Consider the following 23,264-nt stretch of genomic DNA (forward strand, 5'->3'; position numbering starts at 1 on the left):
GCAGAACCGGAATCTATGAAAAATGTTGTCACGCCTACCAACCATATGTCAAAGAGACCCACAACTATAGGAATTTCTCCATCTTCAACTCTTAAAAAGTCATTTACTAAGAAACCTGCTCTAAATATCCCATCACCAAAAACAGCAGTGAGCAGTTTGCCTAAACTTAGACCTAAAGAATCAAAACTGGAAGAACTTAATGTTTCACATCAGGGATCTTATGAAACTGTTGATGTACCAAAAGCTAAGCCAGATGGATTGTTGCCAAGGACAAAATGTATAGTGACTTTGGCCACACAAAAAGTAAAAGCTGCAAGAAATGATTCATCTCTCCGGCCAATAGAGACCGAACAATGTCCTGGTGATAGAACAAAAGTGAAGGGAAGCAAGTTCTCACTGAAGCAGAAAGCAGCTGAAACATATGGACTATCAATACAGAAATCTGCAGGAAGTGTGACTTTCCAGAGGCCAAAGCAAACAGGAAACACTGGTTCACAACCGCCTAAATGCAGGAATGTTGTGTCAAGTACAAAAAACTTACAGCCAAGTAGTGCTTTGCCAAGGCCACTAGGGAATGCCGAGGTAACAAAGCCTTTAAGTACTACTGGAATATCCCTATCAAAGGTGATCAAGAATATACCGTCAGCAAGATCTAAGCAAAAGGATGTGAAAGTGACAAACACGATAAGACCACAACCAGTGGGAAATACAGCAGCTAGCATATCTAAATCGAAGAGCACAGTCTCATTAAACAATGGAAAGATATCTGAAGGAATTGTTCGAACTCCACCGAAAAAAATAGCCAGCAACCTTTTGCCAAGGTTACCATTCATGCAAAAGAAGTCTTCTAGTAAAATGTCTCTCCTGAAAACTTCATCTTCTAGAGCAGGAGAGAACAATTATTTAGTCTGTTCTCCAGGAAAAAAAATTCCCTCAAATGTTCCAGGAGAGGAGGGTGATACAACTGGCAATGGATTACTATCTTCTTCAATTGATGAAAGCCCTGACTTGCATAAAACATATAGAGATTCTTGGGATGTGGATTTAACTGAAGAGTCTTTGGAAGCAGCACTACGGGCAAGTGCCACCACATTTAACCCAATTCAGGATGAGCATCTAGTTCTTGTAAGACCAAGGTTATTGGGATCCCACTTAAGTGATGAATATTTCGAGCAGCAATATCGAATTTCTAAGACAAATGATGGATAGTGAATAAATATCCACGTTTTCTGGAACTGTACAGAAGACAGAAATATGTTATGTTCTTTCCTAGCTGAAACATTACGTCAGTTTGGCAGCTTCACATTGGTATCAATGCTTGATTTTTTTTTGTACGTTGTATAATTTGGGATTTTTAAGCTTCTATTGTTGTTTCTGGATCTCTATTGTTTTTATAGTAGATACACTGGGCAAAATGGCCAACTGTCTTCCTGGGCATTGGCGGTGTTGTATTTTGAAATGTTCTCCTTTAACTTCTGTAGTTGTACCTGTTTTGGAATTGATGTGGATTGGGAGATGAGTACATCCAACCCTGCCCAGTAAAAACTACAACTGTAAATACCCTTTGGGTTTCATTTCCACATATAATGCATGTGAAAATTTATAGATGTGAACTTCTCATATTATATATATATTTTCTTTGTTCCTGGGGAAGCCCCACCTTTGGAAACACGTTACGATATATTATGTAAAGTTAATTAGTAGCAACTTCCTTATATACTGCTGTCGGCATTTTTCCTTTTTTGAGAATGTTAATAATAAAATATAGGACTGTGGGGTTTGCGATACCCCTGGCATGAGCACAGCCTCCATAAAATAGTCTGTACTTTACCAATGGATCTATAGGGCAAATCACAACTAATGTAATTTGCGGAAAGCGTAAGCGTAAATGAACAGGGTTCCTACTCATGGATGGATTTAGTAAACCTAGTGCTTTTCTTAAATATATTCTAAAATATGACTTTGTATCACTTATTTTTGTTCCGCTACTGGATAGTGGAGAAACTTGGCGGTAGATGTTTTGGGGTTTTTTAAGTTTTCAACTATTTTATAAATGAAATCTTTATTTTTGTATCTTTTTTTTTTTTAAATTGAAAACAAGAATATGTAATACATATGTGTATAGAATTTTTAACGTTAAGAGCATAATTTTAAAATGCTAATTCCTCTTTCTTGCACTTTTCTAATTGTTGTCATATACTGTAGTTTGTAATTTGTGCATGGCTTTGCTGTTTTGGTATTGGGCCATAGCTTTTAGGATGTAAATAGACTTTGTAGTTCTCAACACTTCTCGTTTTTTAATGCATTTTTTTTTCAATTAAAGGGATAGTAATTTCTTCAAGACAGCTCCTTTTAATTTGCCTGATAGGGAAAAAGACATATAATGCTACATTTCCCCTGCAGAGGCCATAGGGGTAGGAGTACCTGCTGTTATTATATTCACAAGTAGCATTTTTGTAGTTTTTTTAATTTTCTGTAGCCAAAACCTTCACTCTTGGCAATAAAATTGCTGAGTATAAAAATCCAGCTATTTGCTGCATTGTGTGATTATGTGTTAATAAAGTTAGTTGTGTTCACCCAAAATGCTGCAAAAATGCAGCACAGCACGAAGGTTAAGTTCTTTTTGTTTTTGCAGCATTTTTCGATGGGTAAAAAAAGGCTACAAAAATGATGGAAGAATTGAGATGCTGCCAATTTTCAAAAACCGTAGTGCTCAAATTCAGTCAGTTAAAAAAAAAACCTGCGAGTGCACGAGATTTCTAAAATCTCATCGCTTTTGCTGGTAATGTAAACTGCAACATCTTTTCGGCAGCACAAAATGCTGGAAAAAGAATGTCACTTATGAACGTAGCCGTAATTGTAAAAGTTAGTGAGTAGCAAGAGAAGCCAGTCTGTTTTCAGTAAGGCTTCTTTGGTGAGACCTTGCTCAAGCCACTGAGGTTAGTAGAAGCTTTAGGAAGCCCAGGTATTTAATATTAAACAGATTTCTCATTTTCCAATTTTCAAGCAACTTTTTGAAATTTACCACTTCTTAAATACTGAAAAATCCCCTCCATTCTCAAGAACTAAGGGATTTTTAATGTCTTTATTTATTGCTCGTTGTTTAGTTACCTGGAGTTTATCATCTGTGGCCGGACTACTAGGTCCTAGGCAAAGAGCACAGAGAGTGCAGCAAATACAAGTGCTGCTCTGAAGGTGGCCAGATCACTGGAACTGGTCACATTTAGAGCTCCCGTGCTCTTCCACTCCCGCAGAGTCAAAGCTGCAATTGTTGAGTGCATAGTCTGGACCAATTATGCCACCATGCTACTGGTTCAGACTGATACTCATCCAGAGTGCCTGACCCTACATCAAGCATGAAGCTTGGAGACAGGGGAACACTGTGCTCCTGAAGACAGAATTTGAGAAAACCCCTTTGAATGCATTCATAGGGACATTGTCTTCATTGCTCATGATGTGGCTTTCCTTGCCTGGTAATAGCATTGGAGAGTGCATTGTCTGGACCAATTATGCCACCATGCTACTGGTTCAGACTGCTATTCATCCGGAGTGCTTGACCCAACATCAAGCACGAAGCTTGAAGAAAGGGGAAATCTGTGTTCCTGAAGACAGAATTTGAGGAAACCCCTTTGAATGCATTCATAGGAACATCGTCTTCATTGCTCATGATGTGGCTTTCTTTGCCTGGTTATAATCTCAGAGTGTTTGCCAAGTAGGTTGAGAACCATAGTCAGGTCAAGTCAAGTCAGTAATAGAAGGTTCAGGATAGGGTTATCATAGGCAAATAAGAAGGTCAGGCCTTAAATACCATAAGTCTGGGAACTGCAAGCATAGACTTCCAGGGCCAATACACAGTTCAGGAATCTAAGGGTAGATCCCAAAGGAGTTGTAAGGAGAAAGCTGGGTTGGTACACTAAAATTCAATAAGTGGACCAGGGTATGGAGACAGTGGCTGGCTTGTGGCAATAGGCATTGGATAGGAAGTAGGCAATCCTGATTGGTCATTGATCCCGTTCAGTAATTGTTAGATTGTGTCCTCTGATTGCTCAGTCAGCTGGACCTACTGATTGACCAACACTGCTGTCTGTTAAAGCAGCCCAAATGCCTTAAAGGATGTTTCCACTACTCGGACAATCCCTTCTCAATCACCATGTTTCCCCTTTATAAAATAACTATACTCACCTCCAGTGTGGGCGCCCTTCCAGCGGTGTCTGCTCTCCTGGGGCTAACGTGACATTCTCATGTTACACAATCCCAGAAGCCAACCAGCGGTCTCTTCGCTCTCCCCTTTTTCAGAAAAATTCCAGAGGAGATGAGAAAGCAGAGGCAACTCCGACTTCCTTCAGATGTTTCATTTGTTTGATTTGTCCGAAGGAGGGGAGATTGAAGTGGCCGCCGATTGGCTACAGTTATGGCACGAGCTAACGAGTCGGGAGAGCGGACGCTGACACCGCTGGAACAGCCCCCACACCGGAGGTGACTATAGGCGTTATTATTTTATAAGGGGGGAACATGGTGGTTGAGAAGGAGATGGACAGTTCCTTGAAGTACTGCACAAGTGCATCTTTACCAGCATGGCGGAGTAAACTAATTCAATGGCACCTGGCAAGGAAGATCAGTGCAGGAACTGGGCAAGGTAAGTTTGCAACAGTCGTGAAGTTGCAGCTATGGATATACATATGAATGGAGTTTCCTTTTTCTATCACTAAGCAAAATTTTCTCTAAGCCATCCTGAAAAATAAAAAAAAGGATTTTTTTTCTTAGTACATTGGGTTTTCCTATTTGTATGATTTCAATGGGAGCTCTAGTCAAACATATTGCGTAAAATGAATGTTAAATTGCATTATTGTTTTAACCATTTGCTTAGCTGTATGCATTTCTTCATGATCCTTATAGCAAAAATGTGGCGTCATTGCAACGTTTCATAAACTATTGCTGATATGTCTGACCCTATGTATAATGTTTCTATGTTTTTTTCTGTCAAAGAAATGAATGATCTGAGTGATAGTTTGCGTGGTAGAAAGAAATCTCTTGTAGTATCTTTGCTCTATCCATACAGGCTTTAGCGACATGCTACAATAGTATACAGGCGACTTCGACCTCCCACTTAGATTCCAGTGTTATAGTTAAAAGGAATGAATGGCAATAAATGATGAAATTCATGCCAAGATAGATATTTCATTATAGAAATGATTGCATGATTAATATTTTGGATTCTGATTCTACATATAGGACCATATCGGTTGTATATTGTGTCACATTAAATGGGAACTGTACTTTCAACAGAAAAACAATAGTACATGATCAAATAGTACACGTGAATATAAGAAAGTTTGTGATAGATCTCTTCGGATAAATATTCTTCTTTCTCCATCGATGAGCCACTTCTTATCCTTTTCCCCTGCTTCCTGAACTCATAATTCACTGTGAAAGAAATCGACTCATATCTGCCAATAAAGTGAGGCGTCAAGTTACAGGGCTTAATAAACTCTGTATAGAGGGGAGTTGGAAGGAAGAGAGAGTAGCATAGTGAAAAGCAGAGGAACAGATTGGGCAGATTTTTACCTGGTTTATCCCAGTGCTGGATTCACATATACACTGCTCAGTACAACTTTATAATTCCAACCATGCCCCTGCTGCTTCTGTCTCTGTACAAACAAAAGAAAAAAGTGCAGGAGTCCCTATTTCTGTGAGTTTAGATTATGAGTGAGTCTTCAGCCACCAGCTCTTTGTCAATCTGTTCCAATGCTGGATTAACATCTGTTCTGCTCAGTACAGCTGTATAATTTCCTCCATGCCTCTGCTACTTCTGTCTGTGAACAAACTAAGTAAAAAAAGCAGGCATTTCTATTTCTTTGAGATTAATATATGAGAGTGAGTCTCCAACCACCAGGTCTAAGTCAGTCTATGGCAGTGCTGGATTCACATCTATTCTGCTAAGTACAGATTTATAATTTCCTTCAAGCCTCTGCTACTTCTGTCGCTGCATAAGCTAAGGAACAAAGATAAGGATTCCCTATTTCTGTGTGTATAGTGTGTGGGAGCAATTCTCCTGCCACCAGGTCAGAGTCAATTGCAAATTGTAGATAGAGCCTGGAAATGGGAAAAACTTGCAGGATACAATTCAAAATGACAAGAAATACTGTTACTCCTGATGTATGTGATTCTGAAAAGTTCCTTGAAAGTATAGTTCCCCTTTAAGCTGGTGGACCCTGATAAAGGTTTTACCTTGGGGCCTACAAGCCTATGACCAATACTGAATAATCTTTATAGCATGTAGAAAAAACCTGGCCGTTGTGGAACCGCTGAGTATGGCATGTGCAATCTTCTTATGATCTCTTTGTTTTTTTCACTATGCAGCATGCATTCATGTATTCTACAAATATTCCAATATCTCCATCCTTTCCAGCCATTGTACATCGATATGTAATATTTTTCACTACTTAGTTTTAGCTGCAAAGAAGTTAATAAAAATAAATTTGCATTTCTTGATGAATGATTGCCGTCATTTATAACGCAAATGGTCTGGTCGATATTAAGTAATAAAACATTACATACTAATGCCAATTTTGTGCGTGCTTTTGCATTATTAGTATTGTAATAATAATATGAATATTCCATATAAACAGATTCCATACTTTGTATTGTGTAGTATTTTCTGCATTTGTGATGTTGGCGTTTGGCTAGATCTCTTTTTTTTTGGGTGGGGTGGATGAAGGGCAATAGAGTCTGCCTTGTATGGCAGGAATGATGTAAAATTTAATACATTTACACATTTTTAAACAAAATTTACGATTTTCTTTGGTGCAAATGGACAATAATTACATTTTTTCACATTATTTCTCTATCCAAGATCAATGAAAGGGTGATTCACAAAATGTTAACACCTTTATCGCGGCTTTCCTCTCCCCGGGTTCAACCTGGGAATATTGAACTTGGCTTTTTTCCCACTCTTTTTTTCTCTAACAGTTCCATAGACAATTAATGGAGCGGTGGTCGAACATGTGTTCCTCCGCTGCATTTAATACTCTGCTCAACAGAGCCTGGTTCCTGGAAGCCAGTGGTAGGAACTACAGAAAATAGTAAGTTATCCCTTATCTATGGCAGGGGTTCGCAACCTGTAGCTCGAGAGCCACATGTGGATTGTGAGCTCATGATATAGACCTACTATATCTAGCCTACTTCTATGAAGAAGGTCTCCAGACGATGACTTTTGTGAGTAGCCCTTCATAGAAGAGCAGATCTGGATGGGGTTGAAGAGGTTGGCCGGTGTCACACTTGCGAGTGTGATGCGAGAAACTTGTGCGAGTCTCTCGCATCAGTACCCAGCACTGCCACTGGCACTCAGACCGGAGCGTGTGGCTGCATAGAAATACATTCAGCCGCATTCTCCGGTCCGAGTGCAGGTGGCAGTGCCAGGTATTGATGCGAGAGACTCATGCGAGTTTCTCGCAAAACACTCGCAAGTGTGACACCGGCCGTAAATTAAGTATGGTAAGGTGTAGATAGGATGATACTCCCAGTCAGAGTTGGTGATTGAAGCTCGATGAGATAATGTGGTAGTAGGAGAGGGTGAGACGGAAATTTGAAGCTCACAACGTTGATGACTCCAGTTCTCTGAAAGAGTTCATGGTGGATGCTGTATCCGCTGGTGATTGCAGCCATAGTGAAGAGAAGAAGAGGAAATTCATCAATACATCCCAACCAGATAATTAAATTGATTTTTATTTGGTCAATTTAAAAAGGTTAAAACAGACCTCGAAACCTGACGTGTTTCTGGTGTACAACGACACCGTTACTCATAGGATGTGGTAGGAGAGCTTGATTTGAAAATACCAAAGAGGTTAAAGAGGGAACCTCTGGATGTAAGTATGCTACCTTAGTGTAATTTCTATGGGGAAGCTTTAATTGTCATTAAGGATGAGCAATCCCGTGAAAGTTTGGGTTCTGGTGCCCAACCGAACTTTATGTCCAAAGTTCGGTTTGGGTACCAGAACTTTACCCAAACTTGAATCCAGACTCGATTGAAATGTATGGGGACCTGAACTTCAGAGCTGGAAATCTTTCTCTCGGGGACGAGGAGATAATTTAATACTTTAGGAATAACGTTTTAATCCAACCTAGATAGTCCAAATAATGTTAAAAAAAAAGTTGGCCACGTGTGCAAGTTTTGTAGCAGAAAAAAGTCGCAAATTTTACAAAAAAATGCAACTTTCTTGATTTTATACGACTCTTGACATTTTATTAAAGAGTGGAATAGGTTTAGTTTAAAGGGTGGAATCCACTGCAAATTTCAATATTTGCTATAATTTACACCACATTAATTGTAGTGTATCTGACATCATTGCCAGCTCAGACTTCCCAACACAGCCGTGCAGAGAACATCCAGCATTCTTTACATTCATTAAGAGCCATGTGCTTCTTAAATAGTAATTTCCCCCCAAAAAATACACTTATTCCCTTCCCCTGTACCAGCCTTAAACAGAAGCCAACTGGAGTAAAATATTCCCATTTTTTTAATGGGTTATTCCCATAAAAAACAAGCTATCCTCTATCTCAGGATAGAGGATATTTTACTGATTGCTGGGGTTCAACCACTGGGAACTTCAGTGATCTGGAACCCAAAAAACAGATGAGAAGCCTTCACCCCATCCATTGTCTGTGGGACTGGTTGCGCATCTCCGCTGCATTAAGAATGAAGTGGCAGATCCTGGTTTTTGAGGTGCCAGAGCACTGATCTCAAGATTGCTGAGGATCCCAGTGGTCAGACTCACAGGGATCAACAAGTTATCTCCTAGCATTGGATAATATTTTTAGGAATAACCCTTAAAAAGATTTAGGGTATTTTACTCTAGAGGGATTCTCTTTAAGGCTACGTTCACATTAGCGTCTTTGGGCGCAGCGTCGTCGACGCATACCGACGCATGCGTCATGCGCCCCTATCTTTAACATGGGGGGCGCATGGACATGCGCCGGTATGCCTTGTATTGCGTTTTACGACGCATGCATCATATTGACGCACAGACAGGGCGCAGAGGATGCTGCCTGTAGCGTTTTCCCTGCGCCGAAATTCCTGCTCTGTGCAATCCTATGACAACGCATGCGTCGCAAAACGCTGCGTTGTGTATTTGCGTTGTTGGTTGCGTCGCCGACGCTGCGCCCAACGACGCAAATGTGAACGTAGCCTTAGAAGTACGGTATATAAAATCCAATTTTAGTAAATTCTTGCCATAGGCCTTAGATTTTAGCTACACCTCTATTTCAAGCAACAAACTAGTGTGTAAACTCCACCAAATCTATCTGCATCCTAGAATTCTGTGAATTTCTGTGGCCTTCATGTCCTCTCAAGGATAACTGACTTAACACAATATAAGAAACTTATATGAATATTGCTTGAGACAAGAACTAGACCTGTTGCTCATACCAACCAATCATAATTCAGCTTTTATTTTTGCAAAGCATGCCTGAAATGAAAGCAGTGAGTTGATTGAATGATACTGACAACAACCCCAGTCTCAACACTTTGATTTGTGAGGCCTAGCTCATGTGTTCCAGGCATAAATGACAGTAAAATGTTGTAATTAGTAACCACCGACATCAGAGTCTGCCTGCACTATTGCAGCCAGGTATGGGTTTCTTCGAAGATCCCACCAGGGATTGTATTTACGATAATGGAGGAAAAGGAGTCCCTGAAGCAGGGACGAGTCAGTGAGCTAGAGCAGAAGTGCACAACATTTTTTGGTCCAAGAGCCATATTGCCATACTGAATCAATCCCAAGGACCACAGTTTTTTTTTTTTTTTTTAAAAAAGGGGTAGTTCCATGACTACATCAACAGAACGACCATCAGTGCATTAATACATCACTGAAACCAAATTTTGAGTATTTGAGAAAAATATGGAGAGTTTCTGCTCCAGAGAAATCTGATCTCACTCTATCTTAAACTGTACTTTTTTGGAGCAGAAACTCGCCAAGTCCTCCTCATAATCTAACATTTCTAATTTTTTGTAAGTTTTAACATAGCCATGAAACACGTTATGGATTTCTTCATTGCGTACAAAATCAGAACCACTATCTGTACATGAAGGCAGCATCAGAACCACCATTATTACATGAAGGCAACACCAGAACTACCATCATTGCATGAATAATGCAGCACCAGAACCACTCTCAATACATGAATGCAGCACAAATACCAACCTCAGTACATGTATGCAGCACCAGAACAACCGTCAATACATGAATGCAGCACAAATACCAACCTCAGTACATGTATGCAGCACCAGAACAACCGTCAATACATGAATGCAGCACAAATACCAACCTCAGTACATGTGTGCAGCACCAGAACAACCGTCAATACATGAATGCAGCACAAATACCAACCTCAGTACATGTGTGCAGCACCAGAACCACTCTCAATACATGAATGCAGCACAAATACCAACCTCAGTACATGTGTGCAGCACCAGAACAACCGTCAATACATGGATGCAGGGATAAAAACACCATCAGTTTATGAATCCAGCACCAGAAGCACTGTCAGAACATGAATGCAGCATCAGAAATACCATCAGTAAATGAATGCAATAAAAGAATCTCCATCAGTACTGGAATGCAGCACCAAGCTAAGTACATTGATTAATTGTAATGTCAGGTCAACCCCACATACATTTGTATTGCATGAGCCTCCAATTGCCAGTATGTCCTTAACAGTGTAAGGAGATGATGGGAGTTGTTGTTACCAGCCATCATCAGTCTGCAGACCATACAGGAAGCACAGCACTGATGAGACATAGTCAATATCACAAAAAAAAATATTTCCAGGTACCTAACCCCTTTCTGCCATCTGATGGAATAGTACGTCAGCTGGCAGTATCCCCCGCTTTGAGGTGGGCTCACCGCGGGGGATACTGTTTCAACAGCTGACATGTGCCCGCAATGGGCGCGAGCGGAATCGCGATCCGCCCGCGCCTATTAACTAGTTAAATGCGGCTGTCAAACTCTGACAGCGGCTTTTAGCAAGCGTCGCGTGATCAGGGGTCATCGGTGCGTTGCCATCATAACCAGAGGTCTCCTCGAGAACTTTATGGTTGTTGCTGGCAGATTGTTATGGTCGGCGCTCATAGCAAGCCTGCAATTCGGCTGCATACAGGTGATCTGTTCATCACCTCTATGTAGCAGGGGCGATTGAGTTGTGGCAGCTTCTAGCCTCCCATGGAGGCTATTGAAGCATGCAAAAAGGAAAAAAAAAGGGTTTAAAAATATATAAATACTAGATGGCGGCCCGATTCTAACGCATCGGGTATTCTAGAATATGCATGTCCCCGTAGTATATGGACAATGATGATTCCAGAATTCGCGGCACACTGTGCCCGTCGCTGATTGGTCGAGGCAACCTTTATGACATCATCGTCGCCATGGCAACCATTATGACATCTACGTCGATACTGTGCCCGTCGCTGAATCAGAAACGTGAGATGTCTACGTCCTTTATGACATCATCGTCGCTGTGCCCGTTGCTGATTGGTCGAGGACTGGCGGCCTCGACCAATCAGAGACGCGGGATTTCTACGTCGATGCTGTGCCGGTCTCTGATTGTTCGAGGCCTGGCGGCCTCGACCAATCAGAGAGCCGGGATTTCCAGGACAGACAGACAGACAGACAGACAGACGGAAAAACCCTTAGACAATTATATATATATATATATATATATATATATATATATACAAGTTCAAATCACCCCCCTTTCGCCCCAATCAAAATATAACAATAAAAAAAAAATCAAACCTACACGTATTTCGTATCGACGAGTTCAGAAAAAATAAAATAAGGATTAACCTGATCGCTAAACGGCATAGCGAGAAAATAAATCAAAATGCCCAAATTATGTTTTTTTGGTCGCCGCGACATTGCATTAGAATGCAATAACGGGCGATCAAAAGAACATATCTGCACAAAATTGTTAAACCTGTGCAAATGTGTATGTAGTGTAAGTGGGCAGCACGGTGGCTCAGTGGTTAGCACTGCAGCCTTGCAGCGCTGGGGTCCTGGGTTCTAATCCCACCAAGGACAACATCTGCAAAGAGTTTGTATGTTCTCTCCGTGTTTGCGTGGGTTTCCTCCGGGTACTCCGGTTTCCTCCCACATTCCAAAGACATACTGATAGGGAATTTAGATTGTGAGCCCCATCAGGGACAGCGATGATAATGTGTGCAAACTGTAAAGCGCTGCGGAATATGTTAGCGCTATATAAAAATAAAGATTATTATTATTATTATTATAATTAAAAACGTTAGCTCGGCACTCAAAAAATAATCCCTCAGCCGACCCCAGATCACGCTACGGGTATTGGATAATTGCACATTTTTGTTTGTTTTTTTAGCAAACTTTGGAATTTTTTTAAATCACTTAGATAAAAGAGAGCTTAGACATGTTTGGTGTCTATCAACTCTATCAACTCGTAATGACGTGGACAATCATAATCGCAGGTCAGTTTTAGCATTTAGTGAACCTAGCAAAAAAGCCAAACAAAAAACAAGTGTGGGATTGCACTTTTTTTGCAATTTCGTCGCACTTGGATTTTTTTTCCCGTTTTCTGTTACACGACATGGTAAAACAAATGGTGTTATTCAAAAGTACGACTCGTCCCTCAAAAAATAAGCCCTCACATGGCCATATTGACCGAAAAATAAAAAAGTTATGGCCCTGGGAAGAAGGGGAGCAAAAATCGAAAAAAGCTCCGGAGGTTAAGGGGTGAAAAGTGACATAGTCTCTGATTGGAGTCTCCATGTAGCACATACGCCATGATGAGATTTCATGACCATAGCGCATTTCTCCAGACTTGCTTATTCTCCGTCTTCAGCAATACATCACCACACGGTGCCCGTAAAAATAAAAGCATCATTAGGCTCCATAAATAAAAATATATCTTTGTGCTGTGCCCCTAGATAATTGCCCCTCACTGTGTTTCCTGCATAAAATACCTCCCCACACACTGCCCTTTTCCAAAATATCTCACCCACACTGGCACTCTCTATAATACCCTCACCACATTGCACCTCTCCAAAACACTCCCCTACACTTCCACTCTATAAAATACCCCCCACACACAATTCCCTTCTCTATAATATCCCCAACACTGCCTCTCTCCAAAATATCCCCTCACACTGCCAATCTGTATAATATCCCCTCACACTGCCCCTCTCTAAAATATCCCCCCACAGTGCCCATCTATATAACAGATCCCCGAGATAATATCCTCCCCATAACCCCACTCCATAATGTCCCCCCACATTCTGCCGCTTTCCTTATCTCCCAAATAGCCTCCTTCCAAGTGCTCCCATGCCACTGCACTTTGCTTTACTATGCTGATTTTCACAATCACCCTCTAACTGCCCCATTATGTCCCACATGTCCCCATAATGTCCCAAATTGTCCCATTATGTTACCCATCATTTCTCAAATTGCCATTTTAGTAACCTAACCCTTCCTTCCCCTGGCCCCTCATGTAAAATAACATGACATTTAATGACAATTATTTAATACTAGATGGCAGCCCGATTCTAAAGAATCGGGAGTCTAGAATCCATATATACTTTATTTATTCAAATGTAAGAATAATACAATTAATAAATAATAGTAAGAAAGAACAAAAATAATAGGCAGTATATGGAGAAAACACCAAACAAAAGTTCAAAATTGGTGTGAAAATGTCACTGAACCACTTCACAACTAAATATATATAGTTTTGGTAAATGGTATTATCATTTTTTGACGAAATTCGGTAGGAGCTTGAAGAGCAACGTCACTGGGCCCGCCTCCACGCAGTAGAAACTTGCTGTGAGGTAAAAATTCAAAAATCACACCAAAATGGCGGGCGGAGTGTGTCACAGTACGGCACGTTTCTGATTGGTCGCTCGCAGCAGGCGGCAACCAATCAGACACTGGACACTGTTGACGTCACTTATCTCCGGACATTAGCTCCGGACATTAGCTCCGGACATTAGCTCCGGACAGGAAGTTGGCACAAATTGCAGGAAGTAGTATTCTAGGCAATTATATATTAGATATGCCAGAGTTTAGGATACGGTAATTAATTAATTCATTCCATCAGTATTGCTGGCGGATATGGACGACACAACTTCAATAATTCCACATCCACAGTTAGTCAGCCACCAATTGTGCAAGTTCTCCCACTTAAAAAGATGAGAGATTCCTCTAATTGACTTCATAGGTAGACCACAACTATGAGAGCTAAAATTGAGAAAACAAATCCAGAAAATCACCTTGTCTGATTTGGCAAGAATTATTTTGCAAATTATGGTGGAAAATAAGTATTTGGTCATTAACAAAAGTTCATCTCAATATTTTGTGATATATCCTTTGTTGGCAATGACAGAGGTCAAACATTTTCTGTAAGTCTTCGCAAGGTTGGCACACACTGTTGGTGGCATATTGGCCCATTCCTCCCTGCAGATCTCCTCTAGAGCAGTGATTTTTTTTAGCCTGTTGCTGGGCAACACCGACTTTCAACTCCCTCCAAAAGTTTTCTATGGGTTGAGATCTGTAGACTGGCTAGGCCACTCCAGGACCTTCATATGCTTCTTACGAAGCCACTCATTGCCCTGGCGGTGTGTTTGGGATCATTATCATTCTGAAAGACCCATCCACGTTTCATCTTGCTGATGGAAGGAGGTTTGCACTCAAAATCTCACTAAACATGGCCCCATTCATTCTTTCATTTACACAGATGAGTCATCTTGGTCCCTTTGCAGAAAAACAGCCCCAAAGCATGATGTTGACACCTCCATGCTTCACAGTAGGTATGGTGTTCTTTGGATGCAACTCAGCATTCTGTCTCCTCCAAACACTGCAAGTTTTGTTTCTACCAAACAGTTCTGCTTTGTTTTCATTAGACCATAGGACATTCTCCCGATACTCTTCTGGATAATCCAAATGCTGTTTAGCAAACTTGACGGGCCCAGACATGTACTGGTCCCAGCTCTATGCAGGTCATTCACTAGGTCACCAGTGTGGTTCTGGGATTTTTGCTCACCTTTCTTGTGTTCATTTTGACCCCACGGGGTGAGATCTTGTGAAGAGCCCCAGATCGAGGGAGATTATCAGTGGTCTTGCATGTCTTCCATTTTCTTATTATTGCTCCCACAGTTGATTTAATCACACCAAACTGCTTGCCTATTGCAGATTCAGTCTTCCCAACCTGGTGCAGGGCTACAGTTTTGTTTCTGGTGTCCTTCCACAGCTGTTTGGTCTTCACCATAGTGGAGTTTGGAACGTGACTGTTTGAGGTTGTGGACAGGTGTCTTTTATACTGATAACAAGTTCAAACAGGTGCTCAGGTAATGAGTGCAGGACAGAGGAGCCTCTTAAAGAAGTTACAGGTCTGTGAGAGCCAGAAATCTTGCATGTTTTTAGGTGACCAAATACTTATTTTCCACCATAATTTGAAAAATAAATCTTGCCAAATCAGACAAGGTGATTTTCTAGATTTGTTTTCTCAATTTTGAATCTCATAGTTGTGGTGATGTCAATTACAGGCCTCTCTCGACTTTTTTAGGCTATGCACACGTTGCAGATTAAGCTTAGGAATTTCTGGTGCGGATTCTGCCTCTCCTGGCAGAAAACGTACCTGCGGATTTGTTGCGTTTTTTTGTGCGGTTCCGCAGCGTTTTTTGTGCGTTTTTGCTGCGACTTTCTTGTGGATTTGCTGCTTTTTTTTTTTACCCCTGCGGTTTTCTATAATGGAATGGATACAAAAACGCTGCAGATTCACAAAAAAGAAGTGACATGCTACTTCTGTTAAACCGCAGCGGATTTTCCACAAAGTGTGCACAGCATTTTTTTTTCTCATTGATTTACATTGTACTGTAAATCAATTGCGGATCTGCAGCGTTTCTGCACCGCAAAAAACGCTGCGGATCTGCAGAGAATCCGCAACGTGTGCACATACCCTAAGTGGGAGAACTTGCACTTGGCTGACTAAATACTTTTTTCCCCACTGTAGCTATGCATTTATATGCCACTGGATTAAGGGACTCCTAAAAGGTTTATGGTTAAGAGAGTTATCTTATCCCATGATAATGGTTACCTATATGTCCTAATGGCATATTTAAGTTTATTAGTTAGAAGAGACCTGGCCCATTCTTCCATTATATAGATAGCCTTTTATTTGTATATTTAGCTACATTTTCCCTGTAGTGCTCTCAAGTGGGTGTTTTGGGCTTTAGGGCAGCTGATTATTGTTTAGGGTACGCTCACATCTGCTTATACAAAGTAGCTCAGATTCTTAGCATGAAAAGTTTGAGAGTGTTAGATGAGTGTCATGCGTCTTTTTCTCACCTGGCATTTATATGCATCCGTATGCAATACATTTTTAATATCAACTTTTACATACTGTAAGGCTACTTTCACACTAGCGTTGGGCTCGGCCCGTTGCAGTGCGTCGGGCCGAGGTTACCGACGCTAGCAGTGTGAGGTGCGGGGAGGTGGGGGAGGACTTCCGGCCGCGCATGCGCGGTCAGAAATGGCGGACCGTCGGAAGCAAAAAACGTTACATGTAACGTTTTTTGCTCCTGGTGGTCCGCCACAACACGGCACAACTGTCGCACGATGGTTGCGACGTGTGTCAATGCGTCACAATGCGTCTCTAATGTTAGTCTATGGGGCAAAAACGCATCCTGCAAACAACTTTGCAGGATGCGTTTATTCCCCTAAACGACGCATTGCGACGTATTGAAAAAAACGCCAGTGTGAAAGTAGCCTAATTCTGAAATTTTAATCTAGTTTTCTACCTAATAAAACTATTTTATATTGTCTATACAGATAGAGATAATAGATAGCTAGATAGATAGATGATAGCAAGAAATTTGCCAGTGAGATATAAATCAGTGCTTTGCATGTGTAGTTTTCTGCCCATGTACAGTGGGGAAAATACTGTAAGTATTTGATACACTGACAATTTTGCAAGTTTTCCCACCTACAAAGAATGGAGAGGTCTGTAATTTTTATTTGTAGGTACACCTAGGGTATGTGCACACGTCAGGATTTCTTGCAGAAATTTTCCTGACAAAAACCGGACGTTTCTGCCAGAAATCCGCATGCGTTTTCTCATGCGTTTTTGACGCGTTTTTGGTGCGTTTTTTTCCCAAATGCATAGAATAGTGGGAAAAATGCAGAAAACCCGCAAAATTAATGAACATGCTGCTTTTTTTACCGCGATGCGGAAAAAAACGCATCATGTGCACAAAACATGCAGAATGCATTCTAAATGATAGGATGCATAATGTATGCATTTTAATGAGTTTTTATAGCATTTTTACCACGAAAAAAACGCGAAAAAACCTGAACGTGTGCACATAGCCTTAAACTGTGAGAGATAGAATCTTAAAAAAATCCAGAAAATCACATTGTATGATTTTTACATAATTAATTTGCATTTTATTGCAAGACATAAGTATTTGATACAATAGAAAAACAGAATTAAATATTTTGTAGAGAAACCTTTGTTTGCAATTACAGAGGTCAGACGTTTCCTTTAGTTCTTGACCAGGTTTGCACACACTGCAGCAGGAATTTTGGCCCACTCTTCCATGAGATCTTCTCCAGATCTTTCAGGTTTCGTGGCTGGGCCAGTCCAGGACCTTGAAATGCTTCTTATGGAGCCAATCCTTAGTTGCCCTGGCTGTGTGTCTCGTGTCGTTGTCATGCTGGAACACCCAGCCACGACTCATCTTCAATTCTATTACTGAGGGAAGAAAGTTGTTGCCCAAAATCTCTCGATACATGACCCCATCCCTCTTCTCTTCAATACGGTGCAGCGTCCTGTCCCCTTTGCGGAAAATCACCCCCAATGTATTATGTTTCTCATCAATCTTCTTCCTCCAAAACACGGCGAGTGGAGTTGATACCAAAAAGTTATATTTTTGTCTCAACTGACCCTCTCCTCTGGATCATACAGATGGTCATTGGCGAACTTCAAACGGGCTTGGACATGTTCTGGTTTAAGCAGAAGGACCTTGTGTGCCCTGCAGGATATTAATCCATGACAGTATAGTGTGTTGCTAACAGTAACGTTTGAGACTGCGATCCCAGCAGGGCTGACTCCAGGTTTTTATGGGCTCCAGGCAAAAGAGTCTCAGTGGGCCCACCACGATTCATGATGCACAGATACAGCAGAGAAATAGAAGTATAGTACTATGCCAGAGATTTCACTTACTTCTTACACTACATAGGTGATATTTATTGTAAATTTCAAAACAGCTCAGAAACTGACGAATCCAAACAGACCACAGTGCGTGCTCTGGGAGGATTCAAAAGTTTGCAGTCAGAGTGACTGCAGACTTTTCTTTTAGACTTGACAATATACAGTTATATGAAAAAGTTTGGGCACCCCTATTAATCTTAAGCTTAATGTTTTATAAAAATAGTTTTTTTTTTGCAACAGCTATTTGTTTCATATATCTAATAACTGTTGGACACAGTAATGTTTCTGCCTCGAAATGAGGTTTATTGTACTAACAGAAAATGTGCAATCTGCATTCAAACTAAATTTGACAGGTGCATAAGTATGGGCACCCTTATCATTTTCTTGTTTTAAATACTCCTACCTACTTTTTACTGACTTACTAAAGCACTTTTTTGGTTTTCTAACCTCATTGAGCTTTGAACTTCATAGCCAGGTGTATGCAATCATGAGAAAAGCTACTTAAAGTGGCCACTTGCAAGTTGTTCTCCTGTTTGAATCTCCTCTGAAGAGTGGCATCATGGGCTCCTCAAAACAACTGTCTAATAATCTGAAAACAAAGATTATTCAACATAGTTGTTCAGGGGAAGGATACAAAAAGCTGTCTCAGAGATTTAACCTGTCAATTTCCACTGTAAGGAACATAGTAAGGAAATGGAAGAACACAGGTACAGTTCTTGTTAAGGCCAGAAGTGGCAGGCCAAGAAAAACATCAGAAAGGCAAAGAAGAATGGTGAGATCAGTCAAGGACAATCCTCAGACCACCTCCAGAGAGCTGCAGCATCAACTTGCTGCAGATGGTGTCACTGTGCATCGGTCAACTATACAACGCACTTTGCACAAGGAGAAGCTGTATGGGCAGCACGGTGGCGCAGTGGTTATCACTGCAGCCTTGCAGCGCTGAAGTCCTGGGTTCTAATCTGCAAAGAGTTTGTATGTTCTCTCCGTGTTTGCGTGGGTTTCTTCCGGGCACTCCGGTTTCCTCCCACATTCCAGACAAGACATACTGATAGGGATTCTAGATTGTGAGCCCCATCGGGGACAATGATGATAATGTGTGCAAAAACTGTAAAGCACTGCGGAATATGTTAGCGCTATATAAAAATAAAGATTATTATATTATTATTATGGGAGAGTGATGCGAAAGAAGCCGTTTCTGCAAGCACGCCACAAACAGAGTCGGCTGAGGTATGCAAAAGCACATTTGGAGAAGCCAATTTCTTTTTGGAAGAAGTTCCTGTGGACTGAAACCAAGATTGAGTTGTTTGGTCATACAAAAAGGCGTTATGCATGGCGGCCAAAAAACACAGCATTCCAAGAAAAACACTTGCTACCCACAGTAAAATTTGGTGGAGGTTCCATCATGCTTTGGGGCTGTGTGGCCAATGCTGGCACCGGGAATCTTGTTAAAGTCGAGGGACGCATGGATTCCTCTCAGTATCAGCAGATTCTTGACAATAATGTTCATGAATCAGTGACAAAGTTGAAGTTACGCATGGGATGGATCTTTCAGCAAGACAATGATCCAAAACCCCGCTCCAAATCTACTCAGGCATTCATGCAGAGGAACAATTACACTGTTCTGGAATGGCCATCCCAGTCCCCAGACCTGAATATCATTGAACATCTGTGGGATCATTTGAAGAGGGCTGTCCATGCTCGGCGACCATCAAACTGAACTGAACTGGAATTGTTTTGTAAAGAGGAATGGTCAAAAATACCTTCATCCAGGATCCAGGAACTCATTAAAAGCTGCAGGAAGCGACTAGAGGCTGTTATTTTTGCAAAAGGAGAATCTACTAAATATTAATGTCACTTTTCTGGTGGGGTGCCCATACTTATGCACCTGTCAAATTTTGTTTGAATGCAGATTGCACATTTTCTGTTATTACAATAAACCTCATTTCAAGGCAGAAACATTACTGTGTCCAACACTTATTAGATATATGAAACTGAAATAGCTGTTGCAAAAAAAAAACAATTTTTATAAAACATTAAGTTAAGATTAATAGGGGTGCCCAAACTTTTTCATATAACTGTAGTCCTTCATACAGTATTATGGGCACCTCATAGTCCTCCATACAGTATTATGAGCACCAAATAGTACTCCATACAGCATTATGGGCACCGCATAGTTCTCCGTACAGTATTCTGGGCACAATATAGTGCTCCATACAATATAGTGGGCCCCATATATTTCTCTGTTCATTATATATTCATTATAATGAGCCTCATATAGTGCTTCATACATTATAATGAGCCTCATATACTGCTTTATACAGAATATTGGGCCCCATGTAGCACTCCATACAGAATAATGGGCCTCATATAATGCTCCATATGGAATGGGCCTCATATGATGCTCCATACAGAATAATGGCCCCATATAATGCTCCATACAGAATGGGTTACATATATTGCTCCATACAGAATAATGGACCCCTTATAATGCGCCATACAGAATAATAGACCCCATATAATGATGCATACAGAATAATGGGCACCATATATTGCTCGATACAGAATAATGAACCCCATTTAATGCTCCATACAGAATAATGGAGTCCATATAATGATTGATATAGAATAGACCCCATATGATGTTCTATATAGAATAAAGGGCCCCATATAATGCTCCATACAGAATAATGGGCGCCATATAATGCTCCATACAGATGAGCCCCATATAATGATGCACACAGAATGGGCCCTATATAATGCTCCATACAAAATGAGCCCCATATAATGTTCTATACAGAATTATGGGCCCCATATAATGCTCCACACATACAGTAAAAGTAAATAATCAAATACTCACCTTTCCTCATTACTCGCTGGCTGCAGCTCCGGCCTCCTTAGCGACTTCTGACTCTCTTCACTGCTCAGCAGAAAGCACGCTGTACTGACATCATTGCGCCTTCTGCCCTGAGATGTGACAGAGTCAGAAGATGTGGAAGAGACCAGAGCTGTTGAGTAACAGGGAGAGGTAAGTATTTCAAATAGTTTAAAGCATGATAGGAGTGGGGGTCCAATGGCAGCGCCCATGCTGGCACTTGGACCCCCCGACTCATGAGCCCAATAGCATGCCGTTGTCCCCAACGGCGAGTGGGCCCCCCTCTTGCTCAGGGCTCCAGCACTTGCCCAGATGGTGACACTGGCCCTGGGTTCCATTTCTCTTCTGGTCATTGACCAGGACCTCCCGTGTAGTTCTGGGCTGAGTAGGAGTGCTTCTTAAAGAAAAACTAATAGGTCTGTGAAAGCCAGTATTCTTGCTGGTAGGTAGGTGATAAAAATACTTATTTCATGCAACAAAATGCAATTTAACTATTTAAAAATAATACAATGTGATTTTCTGTTTTTTTTATTTTATTTTTTTAGATTCTTTCTCTCACAGTGAAAGTGTACCTATGATAAAAATTACACACCTCTCCATTCTTTGTATGTGGGAAAACTTGTAAAATCAGCAGTGTATCAAAACTTATTTCCCCCACTATATTAAACTAATAAATAAATAAAAGAAAAAATGGCGTGTGGTCCCGTTTCTTTTTATTAACCAGCTAAAGGAAAGCAGACAGCTGAGAGCTAGTCTTAGTAGTCAGGGAAGAGGGTAATAAACATGGAGCTTCCCAGGCTATTGATATCAGCTCACAACTGTCTCACGCTGTGAGCTCTGACGTCAGTTACTTGACTGTGAACTGTGATAACCTTACTGATGTCTGAACGTGCGACATAAGAAGTTTCTCTGCTTAGCCCTTGCTGGTTATTAAAATTATAGGAGGACCCCACATCATTTTTTGGGGGGTTGCCCATTTTTAATAACCAGTAAAGGCTACGCAGAGAGCTGTAAGCTGATATTAATAGCCTGGGAAGTGGATATTGGCTTTTTCCCAGAATAATAACACCATCTCCCATCTGTCTGCTTTCTCTCAGCTGGGTATTAAAAATAAGGGTAACGCCACATCATTTTTTTCTTTTATTTTTGTATTTATTAGGTAAATACATGTACAGTGAGCTGCATACGCACTGCACTAATTATATATCTCACTAACATCGTTCTATCTATTCTGTTCTGATGGTTCATGCTTTGAATTTACTGTACTAGGTTGATGATATGTCACGGGCTTTCCACGGGCAACTTTCTAAATAGTTGGGACCTGCCCTGCCTTTTTCTTTTTTTGTCATCTGCTGTCACATAATGAGGTGAACTACAAGACCTGGGGACCATCTTGATTGGGTTTACCTTGTCGCAGTGGGATGGCTTCTACCCATTTTTGATCAAAATAGTGTTAATGTTATTTACATGCACTGTTACTATTTATTCATTTACTTACTACAGGGTATTTGCTCATTTCATTGTATCTTGTGTTCTGTTATTAGTGCACATAGGTTTATGATTGGAGAAGGCACTCAGTCACTATTCTTGAGTTCTTTGAAACTAACATTCTTATTTTCTTCCAATAGTTGCCCAGGTTCTGCTGAAGTGGATTCACCTGTTGTTCCTGAACGGCCTGTGTCTACTTTTGGTAAGAAATTCTACAGCAACCAATCAGACAATATTCCAATAGGCATTCACTAGTGATTTTTGTGGATAGCTTATATTTTGCACCAACTCATAAATCTGTAAGAAAGCCGCATCAAACAAAAGGTTGTACCTGGACCACTATGAATTTATATTGGCTCACAGGATATGCGGTAGACTAACCATAGCCTTAAGGTCTCCATACACGTTAGACTAAAGTTGGATGAAGCTACCAATATCAGCGGGATCAGCTGGCTACCTAATGTGTATGGGGCCCCCTGACTTTCTCCACACAAATGATTTCAGGGGAGAAAAGGAGTCTTCTGTTTTAATTCCAATGGCCGATTCTACTGTTCTCATCGAAGATATACTGCCAAAGCATTCCTGTCTATGGGGGTATAAAGAGAAATAGCTGATCAATCCACAAACCAACCATTATCTAATGTGTATTGGCCCCTCTAAAGTGCATTAAAAAGACCTG

At 40.9% G+C, this 23,264-nt stretch overlaps 1 protein-coding gene across 3 annotated transcripts in view; it reads left to right on the forward strand.

The window, feature by feature from the left end:
* ARAP3 (ArfGAP with RhoGAP domain, ankyrin repeat and PH domain 3) overlaps positions 1-23,264 on the forward strand; it is a 217,584-nt gene that overhangs the window by 63,484 nt on the left and 130,836 nt on the right. For all 3 annotated transcript variants that reach the window (XM_069763631.1, XM_069763633.1, XM_069763632.1), the window contains exon 3: positions 22,726-22,787. In XM_069763631.1, coding sequence (XP_069619732.1) covers positions 22,726-22,787 — 62 coding nt within the window. The remainder of the gene's footprint in view (positions 1-22,725; positions 22,788-23,264) is intronic.

The sequence above is a fragment of the Ranitomeya imitator genome, chromosome 4 (genome assembly GCF_032444005.1).
Source record: "Ranitomeya imitator isolate aRanImi1 chromosome 4, aRanImi1.pri, whole genome shotgun sequence".
NCBI lineage: Eukaryota > Metazoa > Chordata > Amphibia > Anura > Dendrobatidae > Ranitomeya > Ranitomeya imitator.